Raw genomic sequence first — 13,925 nt, 5'->3', positions numbered from 1 at the left:
TGTTTACTTAAGCCACCATTATTAGTAGGCCTATACCTCCGCGTCATCAGTGCCCAAACCCCGAAGGCGGGGGTTGGCGAAAGGTCCTTTCTGTGTGGAGTTTGCATGTTCTCCCCGTGTCCCCATAGGGTAGGTACGCTCACAAAAAAACATGCAGTAATCCTGGTCTCTAGCCTAGACTACTAGCCTAGGAGAAAGGAACTGGTTGGAATAACGTGTTCCTTCCACGGGGAAACTGTCCTCTTGTCAGGTGAAAAAGAAGCAGCTTGGACTCCTCCTCATGCATAAAAGGAAGCATGCTGCCCCTCCAGGTGGCAGAGGAAGTCGTAGCTCCCAGGATAACATTAGATAATTGACACAAAAAATGGTGAAATGGGATAAAATTAAAAAAAAAAAAAACACACACCATTAGTAGAGAGAGACCAGTGGGTGAGGAGTACTATAGCAGGATGGGAGAATGCACAATATGAACGAATACCACTGCAAGTGCGCGTGTATAGGAAAATTGAGTATTACAGTGAACGCTGGCATATATAGGGTTATATTGAATTATGCAATAAAATAAGTCAAGCATAATGTCAAACCCATGTAAATCTTTAACCCGATTCTGCAGCAGGAATATCAGCAGTGTTAGGATAGATAGCAGCGTGAACCCATGACATGAGCACTGTACAAACTTGGGTTTGCAAACATTTGTGCAAAATGTCTTTCTGTTCTGGCCAGTTTATTTACTGACTGAAGCCGAGCGTAGGGGTATTGCACCTTGTCCCTCCCTCCCCACTGTGTGTGTGTGTGTGTGTGTGTGTGTGTGTGTGTGTGTGTGTGTGTGGGAGGGTACCTATACGTAGCGGTATCTATTTAATAGAGATGATCACTGAGTCTGTCCCCCCTCAGTCATGGCTCTCTCTAGGGTTCAGACGTGGACATGGATTCTTCTGTCTGCCTGTTTAACCTGGATTTGTATCAGTCAAGCAGCAGCAGCAGCAGGACCGTAAGTATATAGAGCTACACACAACTCCATTCTGACCTGAGATCAGATTCTAAAAAAATGTCTTCTGAATCCTGACCGTTTTCTGAAAAAGCCGTGTTTCTATGTCGGTCGTTCTTCGATTTTTTCAAGAAATAGCAGACCTACAAGCTCGTGGCGCGCCACTCGGTGGCGCGCTACGAGCTTGTAGATCTGCTATTTTTCAATAGCTAAAGCATGACATGATGCTAACAACCAAAAGGGGTTCCCGCCCCAAAATGGGTTAAAGTTACCATTTAGACCTGAGGACGATTCTTACAAAATGTCTTTTCTGAAAACCCCATGTTTCTAATGTCAGTGGTTCTCAAACACGTTCATGTCAAGGAACCCACAGAATGATATGTATGTGTAGGGCGACCCCCATCTGAAAATGTGTTGTTCCAGGGACCCCCCCCCCCAAAAAAAAAGCAAACATATGAGTTAAAACGTTCGCCGTGAAAGAATATATATTCAAAGATTTGCACACGTTTTCACGATTTTTCAAAAATAGCAGACCTACAAGCTCATATGAGCTTGTAGATCTGCTATTTTTCAATAGCTAAAGTTTTTGAATAATGGTTAAAACACCAAAAGGGCTTCCCGACCCAGTTTAAAACAATGTAAAATGTAGGTCTGCAGTATCACTTTTTTGATTTTTATTTATTTTTATTTGGATCTCTTTTAGCCTTTCGGCTAATCTTCCAAGAGTCCAGAAATAAATTAAAACATAACACAATACATTATATTACATTACAAAATAGTACATTTCATTTCAAAATTACATCTCAAATTACACTGATGCTAAACGACAACAGTGAGTTAAATGTTACAACATAATAAAAATACCTATACCTCTAATCCTCAACTCATACAGCCGCACACACTCACGCACACACAGGCACAGCATATGCCTGCCCACAGACAGATACAGTTCATTCACCTATCTATGGTGGACTATGCATGGCAGGGTCGTCCTCTCCCCTGAGCCAGCTGAAAACCTGATACCAACACAGAAACTACAACTAAAAAACAAAGCTTAACAGAAATCACAACATGATAGTGCATCAATAAAATCAATCTCAGCTATAGTGATGAGTTCCATAATTTAACTGCCCTAGAAATAAAAGATCGGCCTCCCATACTAGTTTTTATTTTTGGTAGAACATAAATATCTTTGTCACAATCACTGGATGTGATTTGAATGCGTGACTGACTTTGTATAGCTTGTTCTAGGAAGAGTTTGTTGTTATTTTACAATTTCCTTTTCCTTTTATCTCCCTCTCTTTGTATTATACATATAGGCAATACATGGTGACCATTCCTGCCGTCATAGAGGCGGGTTCTGAGGCCACGTTCTGCGTGGACTTTCTGAAGCCCAACGAGACTTTGACCATGACGGTCGTGCTGGTCCACGACACCAACAGAACACTCCTCCAGAAGACCTCGGACAAACCCTTCCACCACTGTGGAACGTTCCAGGTCACCTGCGCCGTTTTGTTAGGACATTCCCAATTTTGCGGCGGTGGCGGTAGAGTGGCTGGATGATGGAGAACCGCAAGGTTGCCAGTTCGAACCCTGTGGGCGGCTCCCCCAGACAGACAGTGGCGTGCACAGACATTTAGAGGGGCAGGTGCTCCAGTGAAAGAAAGGGGCAGCGTGTGGAACCGGCCGGTTGCCTTAAGACATTTTTTACATAGGACGCCTCAGGCCGTCTTAAGGATTCGATGCCTTGGACGTCGGTGCGCATCCTCAATGATACGGGGCGAGATAAGAATATTCAGAATTTTTTCCTATTTTTTTTTTTTTTGGCCGTTCGACTTTCGGCTGCCGTATGCTAACGCTCTGGGCAATTATTAGCTTGCCGTTGACTCCCATGTTAGCGCGGCGGAAAGAATGACTCCTATCTCCTAATCCAGGGCGCTCTCCGTGGTGATGAACGGATCGATATGCTGGCGCTTCATTTCTGCTCCTCATCCGTCTCTCCCGCAAAATATGAACGCTTTTTTGGATCATATATCGTATAAATTAAAATGATCGCAATGTAAGGTCAACTTTGTAAAGTCAACTTTTTTAGGATTTTTTTTCCCGGTTCATTGCTTTCAGAGTAAAAGTGCTCAGACAACTCCGGCACCCCAGAGCTCCTATTTTGAAGCACTTCCGGCACTGATAGTGTTTTAATAGTGTGATATTTATAGAATTGATTAATGTCACAATGGTCCACATACTAGTGTACGTACACTGTACAAAAAAAATACATCATTTTCTTTTTTTTTCTTTTTTTCAAAAGGGCACATTGCCAAAAGGGCAGGGGGTGCTCTAGCACCCCCTAGTGTATATCTGTGCACGCCACTGCCCCCAGAGTTAGTGTCGAAGTGTCCTTGATGCAAGACACTGAACCCCTAATTGCTCCTGATGCGCTGGTTGGTGCCTTGCATGGTTTCCGCTGCCATCGGTGTGTGAATGTGTGTGTGAATGGGTGAATGTAATGCACAATCTATGTTGGATAAAGGCACTATATATAGATGCACCATTTACCATCAGAAATGCATGCAATAGTGTATTTCTGCATCACAACACACATGCGTTCTGGATGACATCTCAAAGGCGTTCGTTCATCTGTATTCTGTATCCTCCACAGGCTCCAGCGGTGAAGAATCAACTGGTGCGGAGTCTGGAGGTGGTGATGCAAGGCCAGACGTTCCTGTCCAGAGAGGTCAGGAAGATCATGTTCAAACCCTACAACCCCATGACCTTCATCCAGACGGATAAACCGATCTACCTCCCCGGACAAACAGGTAACACTTGTCTTTGATAACATGCCACGCTATCTGTGATAACATGCCATACTATCTGTGTTAACATGCCATACTATCTGTGATAACATGCCATACTATCTGTGATAACATGCCATACTATCTGTGATAATATGCCATACTATCTGTGATAACATGCCATACTATCTGTGTTAACATGCCATACTATCTGTGATAACATGCCATACTATCTGTGATAATATGCCATACTATCTGTGATAACATGCCATACTATCTGTGATAACATGCCATACTATCTGTGATAACATGCCATACTATCTGTGATAATATGCCATACTATCTGTCAAAACAAAACAAGACAAAACAATACAATTCCTAGATAAACAAGAAACAAACGACAAAAATAACAACAAAACAACAAAACAAAAACTGCAACAAGACAACATTTCACATAACATGGACACAACGTGCCATACAGTGTACAACAGTAGCATGCATGTTTGAAAATAGTGGATAGTCAACGACTATAGCTCAGATTTTGCATAATGTATTTGGATACATATATATTACATACAGGTAAATGGAATAATGGATGCGTGTACATAACGCTGTCTTTTAAGTCTGAAAGGAATTACACATCAGTTTTGAGCCAACAGCAGTCAGTGCCATATTCACCATTCATGCTCATCCCTGTCAATTCCTGTGTCGTGGGAATATACACGATCTTTAACTAATCTAAATGGCATTTATTGCAGTGAAATTCAGAGTTGTTACCATGGACACCAAGTTCACGCCTATCGATGAGATGGTGAGTGATCGCTACTTAAATCCATTTTGGGGGCGGGAACCCATTTTGGTGTTGGCACTATGTTATGCTTTAGCTATTGAAAAATAGCAGATCTACAAGCTCATAGCGCGCCACCGAGTGGCGCGCTACGAGCTTGTAGGTCTGCTATTTTTTGAAAAATCAAAGAACGACTGACAGCTTTTTTCAGAAAACTCATTTTCAAACAGATTTTTTTTTAGAATCTGATCTCAGGTCAGAATGGGTTAAATCATATCCATGACATGCCTCTTATGTTTAACCTCCTGGCTGGGCAAACAGCTCAATGTGGAGCCTCCCCGTTACATGTGCAAAACAAATAGAAACCTACACAGAATACACATACAAATAGACCACCTGTTACATCAAAATGTATTAGGATTTAGGAGGAAAAAAAATAGATTAGATTAAGTTAGATCAATGCAGCATCTCTTATATTAACCCATTTTGGCCGGAACCCCTTTTGGTGTTAGCATTACGTTATGCTTTAGCTATTGAAAAATAGCTCGTAGCGCGCCACTCGGCTACGAGCTTGTAGATCTGCTATCTTTGAAAAATCGAAGAACGACTGACATAGAAACATGGCTTTTTCAGAAAACTGTCAGGATGTAGAAGGCATTTTTAGAATCTGATCTCGGGTCAGAATTGGTTAATGACAATGAAACTTTAATTAGAAAATGATGTGTGTGTGTGTGTGTGTGTGTGTGTGTGTGTGTGTGTGTGTGTGTGTGTGTGTGTGTGTGTGTGTGTGTGTGTGTGTGTGTGTGTGTGTGTGTGTGTGTGTGTGTGTGTGTGTGTGTGTGTGTGTGTGTGTGTGTGTGTGTGTGTGTGTGTGTGTGTACTGTATGTGATAGTGAGACTGATTTGGAGAATAGCTTTCTATTTAACAGATATCTGTTTTTCTTTTTTCTCCTTGCAGTACAATATTGAAATTGAGGTAAGACTCGCCGTATTGAATATGTACAGTAACAATAATAATATCCACAACACATTGCATTTAAGTTTTGTTGATGTTCATACTGTATCCACAGTGTGAATGAATGGTGAACGTTACCTACCATGTTACCTACCTGATTGATTAATTGATTGATTGATTGATTGATTGATTGATTGAAATCAATCAACCTGGTCATAGTTTATTCTAAAAAGATTCAGATTATTTTCTTATTCATACTGATGCTATTTCATAATATGCAACTATGCGTGCTTTTGATTAAATAATTTACAATTCACTTCATGCTAATAATAACAGCTGAAAACTATACTTTAAAGTTTAGAGTTAATTCAAGTTTAAACAGCAACATAAGCCAACCGGTTTGTGACCTATAAACCTGGTTTATAGGTTCTGATTGCTGATTCCACTGTTGTTTTTGGCAGCAAATATCTATTTCAGTTCAGTCATAGTCTTTGGACTGACACTTAATTTAGTTTTAGTCACATTTTAGTCACCCGGAATGTTTTAGTGTTAGCCTAGTTGTAGTCGACTAAATATCATACGATTTTAGTCGACAAAATGGACAGTATATTTAGTCATAGTGTTAGTCATCATGGCTTAGTTTTTATTTCGTTCTTATGTAGTTTCCGTCAGTGAAAACTCTCCTCTCCTCTCCTCTCCTCTCCTCTCCTCTCCTCTCCTCTCCTCTCCTCTCCTCTCCTCTCCTCTCCTCTCCTCTCCTCTCCAACATGTATGTTTGAACAGGATGCTAGACACAACCGGATTGGACAGTGGGTGAACCAAACAGCCAATGGAAAGATTCTGCAGCTTTCTTACTCTCTGAACCCCGAGGCCCGTGAAGGAACCTACAAGGTTATCGTTCACGACACTGAGATGAACAGGGAGATAGATCATTACTTCAAGGTGGAGAAATACGGTACGTGAGGCTGCTTGGAGGTCGTTCGTTTTGGGAGACATTTATTCTCCGAGTGGCCAAACTGTAAGGCTCCAATTGACCTATATAGCTAAGCCCCGCCTCCCCAAACTGCTATGGTCCAATCACAGCTAAGCATAACATGGCTTTATAGAGACAAACCTCTCCAACAATAGTTTTCCTATTATGATAAAACATTGTTTTAAAAAAAGAAATGCCAAGCACTTATTTTTCCAGTGCATACGGAAGGCCTTGTTGACGGATTTGGAAGAGATTTTGAAGGTCCGGTTCCAAAAATCAGTATTTAATGTGTTAAAATCCATGATAGTTACATTGGAATGAATGAGCCCCGGCTGGAAAGTGTCCAAGTGGGAGTGTCTAAGTGGGAGAGGGGCGGGTCTTAGCTAAAGGTGAATTACAATTATTGTTTTTTTTTTTTAACAATACTGGCAGGAAGACCTGCATGTATTTCAAGATTTCATCCTGAAACACATCTCACGTAACATCGAAGGATTCTTCTAAGCATATCATGTCTAAATATTATGTCTACATTTATTTGGCCTTGTGTGTCATCATCATATTGACCTTTTGTGACTTGACAGACAGTAAACGGTGCTTATTGTAATGTCTTCCCAGTCTTGCCCAAATTCGACGTGAAGGTAGAAGTACCCGATGAGATAAGCATTCAACAGGCGGAGTTCACAGCGGAGGTTTGTGCGACGTAAGTGCCGTATAATGCTACACTCTTATCTTAAATGTACTGTAAAATATTTGGATATGGGATACTAGTGATATGGGGGAGATATGTGTTGTGATATTTCTACACATTTGATGTTTTACCTCGTGTTTACCATGCCATACAATTTAGGGCATTCATAGCAGACGCTCTTAATCCAGAGCGATTTACTGTACATCTGGATTACAGTGAGTAATCTAGAGAAGCAGAAATATTGACAAAAACAAATCATGTTTCTTTTCGGATTTTATTTTAGAAGAATCGACTGAACAAAAGGTACACAGTTGAGGTGGGGGGGGGGGGGGGGTGTGTGTGTGTGTGTGTGTGTGTGTGTGTGTGTGTGTGTGTGTGTCTGTGTCTGTGTGTGTCTGTGTCTGTGTGTTTCTATGTGCAGGGCGTTGCTGAAAATGAGCACCTGTGCGCTCAGCTACTTCCCTGGGTAAAAAAAGAAAACACAGATTATGTTTACTCCTTGTGTTTACCAGGTATACTTATGGCCAGCCTGTGCCCGGCAAGGCAGACATGGAGCTGTGTCGACCCATACAGAGAAACATGTACATCCCAGAGGGGGGTCCAGAGGGGGTCCCCGAATTCGCTGCACCCTGTCATATAGAGAGTAAAAAGGTGACATGACATGATGTTAATGAACCAACTATTCCACCACATCCTTTGTGCAGTATAAGACAACAGTAAAACAAAAAAATGACACAGAGATTGTGCGTGTGTCTGTGCGTGCGTGCGAGCGAGTTGTATAATGTGTTTGTTTTAGTTGTTTAGTTCTACTTTTTTAACTTTTTTGTACTTTCTTTGTATGCTTTACAGACGGACAAGACAGGCTGCGCCACCTTTACTTTCAAAATGTCAACGTTCACCAAAAACGCACAAAAGCTTCTGAACGACGAATTGCATCTCAACGCTAAAGTAGAGGAGGATGGAACAGGCAAGTCTTTCTTCACACTGGTTGGAACAATTTCAAGCAATGACGTGAGAATCGGTTGCTCATGAAATGTGTCACACTATAAGTGACATAGAGGTATTACACTATTATTATTATTATTATTATTATTTATTAGTATTTGTTTTCTGACAGGTATTACACAGCCTCAAGGGAAAGTGATCTCGCTCTCTTATGTTATTGGAAAACTTTCCTTTATCGAAACACCCAAGGTGTATGAGGACCAATCGGTGATTAAAGGAAAAGTAAGTCTATTATATAATGCTTTTTAGCCACTACTTCAGTGCAGTTCTACACACATCCGACACTGGCCATAATATATTAATGCATTCTTCTGTGTGTGTATATATAACGTTATTTTGTATTTCCAACTCTCTCAAGGTCAAAGCCCTTTACTTGAACGACACGGCCATTCCTGGGCTGACGGTGTACATGTTTGGAGGTGAAAGATGGTCACCGGTTAGCATCGTGAACGTCACCACTGACGGCGACGGCGTGGCCAGTTTCTCCTACGACACGTCCATCCCTGGACCAGACATGAGGGGAGACATCCACCTCAAAGTGAGTACGTCCATCCCTGGACCAGACATGAGGGGAGACATCCACCTCAAAGTGAGTACGTCCAACCCTGGACCAGACATGAGGGGGGGACATCCACCTCAAAGTGAGTACGTCCGTCCCTGGACCAGACATGAGGGGGGACATCCACCTCAAAGTGAGTACGTCCATCCCTGGACCAGACATGAGGGGGGACATCCACCTCAAAGTGAGTACGTCCATCCCTGGACCAGACATGAGGGGGGGACATCCACCTCAAAGTGAGTACGTCCATCCCTGGACCAGACATGAGGGGGGACATCCACCTTAAAGTGAGTACGTCCATCCCTGGACCAGACATGAGGGGAGACATCCACCTCAAAGTGAGTACGTCCATCCCTGGACCAGACATGAGGGGGGGACATCCACCTCAAAGTGAGTACGTCCATCCCTGGACCAGACCTCAAAGTAAGTCAGCGTTGGCGTTCAACAAGCTGCGGCAGATGTAGGACTAGCACCTCCTAACTTAGCTCTGATCCATATATAGCTCTCATGCGTTTCATGTAAGAGCTATGTTAAGCCCACCACACACCGTCTGCGACCGTGTGCGGCGCGGCGCGTTGCTGCGCGGCGCCGCCTGGAAAATAGAACTGTGTTCTATCGGCGCGCCGGGCGGCGCGGCTCCGCGCAGCGGACGGAGCCGGTGTGCGTTAGGTTCGTTGAAAATAATGGAGGCGGCTGTGCGCGCCGCGCGGCGCCGCGCGGGGGACGCAGCCGGTGTGTGTCGGGCTTTACTCTCAACTTCCGCCGCTCGCATGAATGCAGACCAGCCTCTACTCTTTAGCGTAAATAAAAAGAAAGTTTTTGCTACTCACCAAAACAAAGGCGAGTTGTGTACCGGTAATTAGAAAGCCTACTTTCCTTAGTGGACGCACTCGGAGCCCCCCCCCACCACACGTATAAACTGTACTTTTTGGCCAGAAAGGGATTTTTTTTCACCGGAGGAAAATTATTCTCTATGGGGCAGTTCTCTGGGCAATATCGGTAGACGGCGCAGCGGAGTAACTAAAAGTTTTTTTTTTCTGCCGGAAACAAAATATATATAATATTCTTTCAGAGCGAACAATTTCAACTCAAATCTTTGCTTCTGGAGGGGGGGGGGTCCCTGGAACGACATATTTTCAAACTGGGGTCGGCGGCCAATTACCCATAATTCTGGGGGTCCTTGACATGAAATATTGAACACCACTGACATAGAAACATACAGTAGGTATTTCAGAAAGCTGTCAGGATTTAGAAGATTCTTTTTTTAGTCAGGCCTAAACGGGTTAATCCCGAGGAAGATTAGAGCATTGACATAAAAAGGCACCCGACAGCACACACTCACCCACTGACATTCCCGAGCAAAGTTCGCCCTATTTTGTTGGACGTGAAACGGCAAAGTGGCCAGACTAGCTGCATTGCATTGTTGTTTTTGGCAGCAAGTTTCTATTTTAGTTTTAGTCATAGTCTCTTGAATAGCTTTCACTTAGTTTTAGTCACATTTTAGTCACCTGGAATTTGTCAGTGTTTAGTTTAGTTTTAGTCGACTAAATGTCATGAGATTTTAGTCGACTAAATCTACTGTTGATTTAGTCGACTAAAATGTGTTTTGGCGGCCCTTGATGCCGTCATAATGGCTCATTTTACACTTGCTGAAAATAGCCCATCAGCTATTTTCCGCATGTTAAACCAAATGTAAAATGACTTATGCTGGATCTCTTGTCCACTATAGTCCCTTCCTAACATTTTAGTCTAGTTTTTATTTGTTGACTAAATTGTCAGTATATTTAGTCTTAGTTTCAGTCATCACAGCTTAGTTTTCATTTAGTTTCCATTTCGTTTTTGTCAGTGGAAAAAGGTAGCCGACGAAAACATTTCGTCTTAGTTTTAGTCGACGAAAACAACACTGCTGCATTGCATACAGCAGTGGTTCCCAAAGTGGGTTCCGGGGACCCCCAGGGGTCCTTGAGGGAGTTCCAGGGGGGTGCCCAGCTAAATGATAGTTTGGAACCAAATGGACCCTTATGGGTCTGTTAACTCTGAGAGTGTACAAATGGAACCAAATGGAACCCGTTAATTGACATTGATTATACAATATAAACTGGGGGTCCCAGAGACAGAAATGCCATTAAATGGGGGGTCTGTAGAATAATGCATGTCAAACTGGGGGGGTCCTTGAAATTAAACTGGTTGACAATCTCTGTGTTACAGCCGTAAAAATCTGTTAGGGGGTCCCTACATGGCATGTCTTTTCAAATGGGGGTCTGCGGGCTATTTAGTGTCAATTTGGGGGTCCTTGACATGAAAAGGTTTGGCATACAAGCGTTGTTAATCCTCCACTGACATGGAGCGGACAGTGAGCACGGTGACCCAACTTTATCTAAGGGTTTGTGTTAAATACACAGAGAGCTAATGTACAGTCAATAATTAACACAGGCAGCTGAGGATAACGACCACAAACAAACTACCGTAAGTATAGACGACAGGGTGGCACTAGAGGAGAGATTATGGGGCAAGATGGAGTTCAGTAGAGTTCACCCTCGATACGTGTATCGAAAATATATCGGATTGATTGAAACCTTGGTTTGCTCTCATTTGCAATTCTTTATTTAGGCTACATTACACACATCACACACACACGCGCGCGCGCGCACACACACACGCACACACACACACACACAAATCTGCAATTTAATAGGAAATATTTCGCAATACAATCGGTTAGTAAAGGGGTAATTCCTGTGCCAATAATTTTATGACTGGCTGTGCAGAGGCTACAGTTACCTATGGAGACACAAAGGAGACTCTTTGTGTCTCCATAGGGAATCCTTGCTGGTCATCACATTATTGGTTTAGGAATGCAACAAAAACAGGAACAATATCCATGAATTGAAGTCTCAATGGGGTGAGTTATTGAAAAAAGAAAAACTAAGTCATTTTGGGGGTGAACTATTCCTTTAACCCAGGAAAACACATCACTAAACTATACTAAAAAAAGATACTTAGTACAGAATACATGTTACCTTGAGGTACTCTTGTTTAATATTTCATCAAGACCTTTCTAAAAACAAATAGCCTAGATATTATGTGAAAAACGTGGGTTATTTTTTTTTAAATCATTAAAAAAGAAAAAAAGAGCTGGGAACTTCTCCTTTAGTCCACCCATTCGTGGGAGAATGTCCAGTGAAATAAATCCCATAAATAAAATCCCATTGTGGGTGTATGGGATTTTTGTCTATCACCCGAACACAGGGAAACAAACCTACCTTCTTCTATGATGTCACTGAGCATCATGAAGGTACTGGGAAAAACCCACCCACCCCAGACATCAGCAACATTATATAAAAAAATGACAAAAATAAAATTGTCTGGCTGAAAATCACTCGTGTTTTATAGTGTTCTAGGGTTAAAATAACATCCTATTTTTCTGGTCTTGTCCTAAAATTCAGAAATACTGGCAGGATATTCACTCCACTTTGGAGACCATTCTGTGTTTTGAGATACCTCTGTCTGTTTCTTTTCTACTGTTGGGAAATATCCCTGAAGAGTTTCTAACACATGATAAATATTGAATCAAGATCCTCTTGGCATCAAGTAAAAAAGCAATCACACGACGCTGGTACCAACAGGACCCACCAACGAAAGATCAATGGATGGACATTATTGAGGAACTGTATTCTATGGAAAAACTAACATTCATACTGAGACTACAAGAGGATAAATTCTATAAAAAATGGGAAAAGTGGAATCTCTTCTCTCAGCCTAGCGATATTGCAATAGAATTTCATTGAATGTTTATTGTAATATGAAAAATGCAGCCTTTTTACTTTTTGTCCTTTTTTTTCTTTTTCTTTCCTGTATTGTCTTGTTAGTTGAGTTTTTGTTTGTGTCTGTTCTTCCTTCAATAAAAATGAAGTGAAAAAAATAAAAAAATAAATAACATCCTATTTCCTTTCTGCTTTGCTGTGATCAAGGCCAGCGCTACACCAACGATAGAGTACCCCGGATACAGAACTCCACACTATGAAGAAGGGCGCCATCAGATGTCCCTGGTCCAGGAGGCCACCGTCGACACCAAGACCGTGAGCTCACTGGAGGTCCAGAAGACGGAGAACCCACTGTTCTGCAACGTGGAGAACCTCATCGGCGTCCATTACACCATCGTGGGAGAGGCTGTAGGACCCGTGGACCTGATGTACCTGGTGAGTTTTTTTTTGATTGATTGTTTTATTTAACAGTTTGCAGAATTATTACAGCACAAACTCAATACAAAGACTGTTAAAGGGACACTTCACCCTTTTTGCAAAAAAATATATGTTAATGACGTTTAGAAGCTTTAGATCACTTTCCTGGGGGGTCTTTATGTGTGTAATATGTGGTTTTAGATATTTTAGATTGTAGCAGTGAGCCTGTTGTCTCTGATGTCATGGACACTGGGCTCACTACCTTCCTGGACTACAATTCCCATAATTCTTTGGTGCACTGCTCCTCCTTGTGGATAGGGGGAGAGCTGTCTTACTGAGACAACATGTAGTCCAGGAAGGAAGTGAGCCCAGTGTCCATGACATCAGAGACACCAGGCTCACTGCTACAATCTAAAATATCTAAAACCACATATTACACACATAAAGACCCCCAGGAAGCTCCTAAACGTCATTAACATATATTTTTGTGTCCCTTTAACTGTGAGTGGAGTGGACGACCCAATGAAGCATTACACTTGTTTACAAGAGGGTCCAACCATGTTCAATTCATCAAAACATTTAGAGACGTACAAATAGACACTTCTATATAGTCAAAGAACAGAACAGGAATTCATCATAAAGGAAGCAAAAAAGGAAAAGAAACATATACAGTGAGGGGAAAAAAAGGGGGGGGGGGCGGTGGGGGTTCAGATTTTACGGGGGCCCGTTTCAAATTGCAGCCGTGCTTAGGTGCCCTTTGAGAGCGGTTTTGAAGGAGTCAAGGGATTCACACGTCTTGACATCTAGAAACAGGGAAGTCTGTTTTCAGCATACATTCTTTACTGGTTTCACTTGTAATCAGTTGGCATGCTGGAATATCCAAATTAAACCTTGGACCGGTAATTGGATTTCTTTGTAATATTTTTGATTAAAGGTATATTCAGTGATTTCACTTAATTCAATTATTTCTTGTTTTGTTGTGATAATCCTCCCTACTATA

General features: G+C 42.1%; 1 protein-coding gene across 1 annotated transcript in view; it reads left to right on the top strand.

Annotated features, from left to right (window-relative positions):
- Positions 1-2,314: 2,314 nt before the first annotated feature.
- LOC308321887 (alpha-2-macroglobulin-like) overlaps positions 2,315-13,925 on the top strand; it is a gene marked incomplete at its 5' end in the record, with an annotated part of 32,252 nt that continues 20,641 nt past the window's right edge. Inside the window, 9 exons of the mRNA XM_080772983.1 lie at positions 2,315-2,485; positions 3,645-3,801; positions 4,536-4,588; positions 5,523-5,540; positions 6,303-6,474; positions 7,108-7,192; positions 7,693-7,831; positions 8,544-8,774; positions 12,716-12,943. Of these exons, the coding sequence (XP_080629109.1) occupies positions 2,315-2,485; positions 3,645-3,801; positions 4,536-4,588; positions 5,523-5,540; positions 6,303-6,474; positions 7,108-7,192; positions 7,693-7,831; positions 8,544-8,774; positions 12,716-12,943 (1,254 nt within the window). The remainder of the gene's footprint in view (positions 2,486-3,644; positions 3,802-4,535; positions 4,589-5,522; positions 5,541-6,302; positions 6,475-7,107; positions 7,193-7,692; positions 7,832-8,543; positions 8,775-12,715; positions 12,944-13,925) is intronic.

This window comes from Protomyctophum bolini (assembly GCF_963924005.1).
Source record: "Protomyctophum bolini genome assembly, chromosome: 9".
Classification (NCBI taxonomy): domain Eukaryota; kingdom Metazoa; phylum Chordata; class Actinopteri; order Myctophiformes; family Myctophidae; genus Protomyctophum; species Protomyctophum bolini.
Note: the sequence above shows the minus strand (reverse complement) of the source record. Positions and strands in the feature narration are given on the sequence as shown.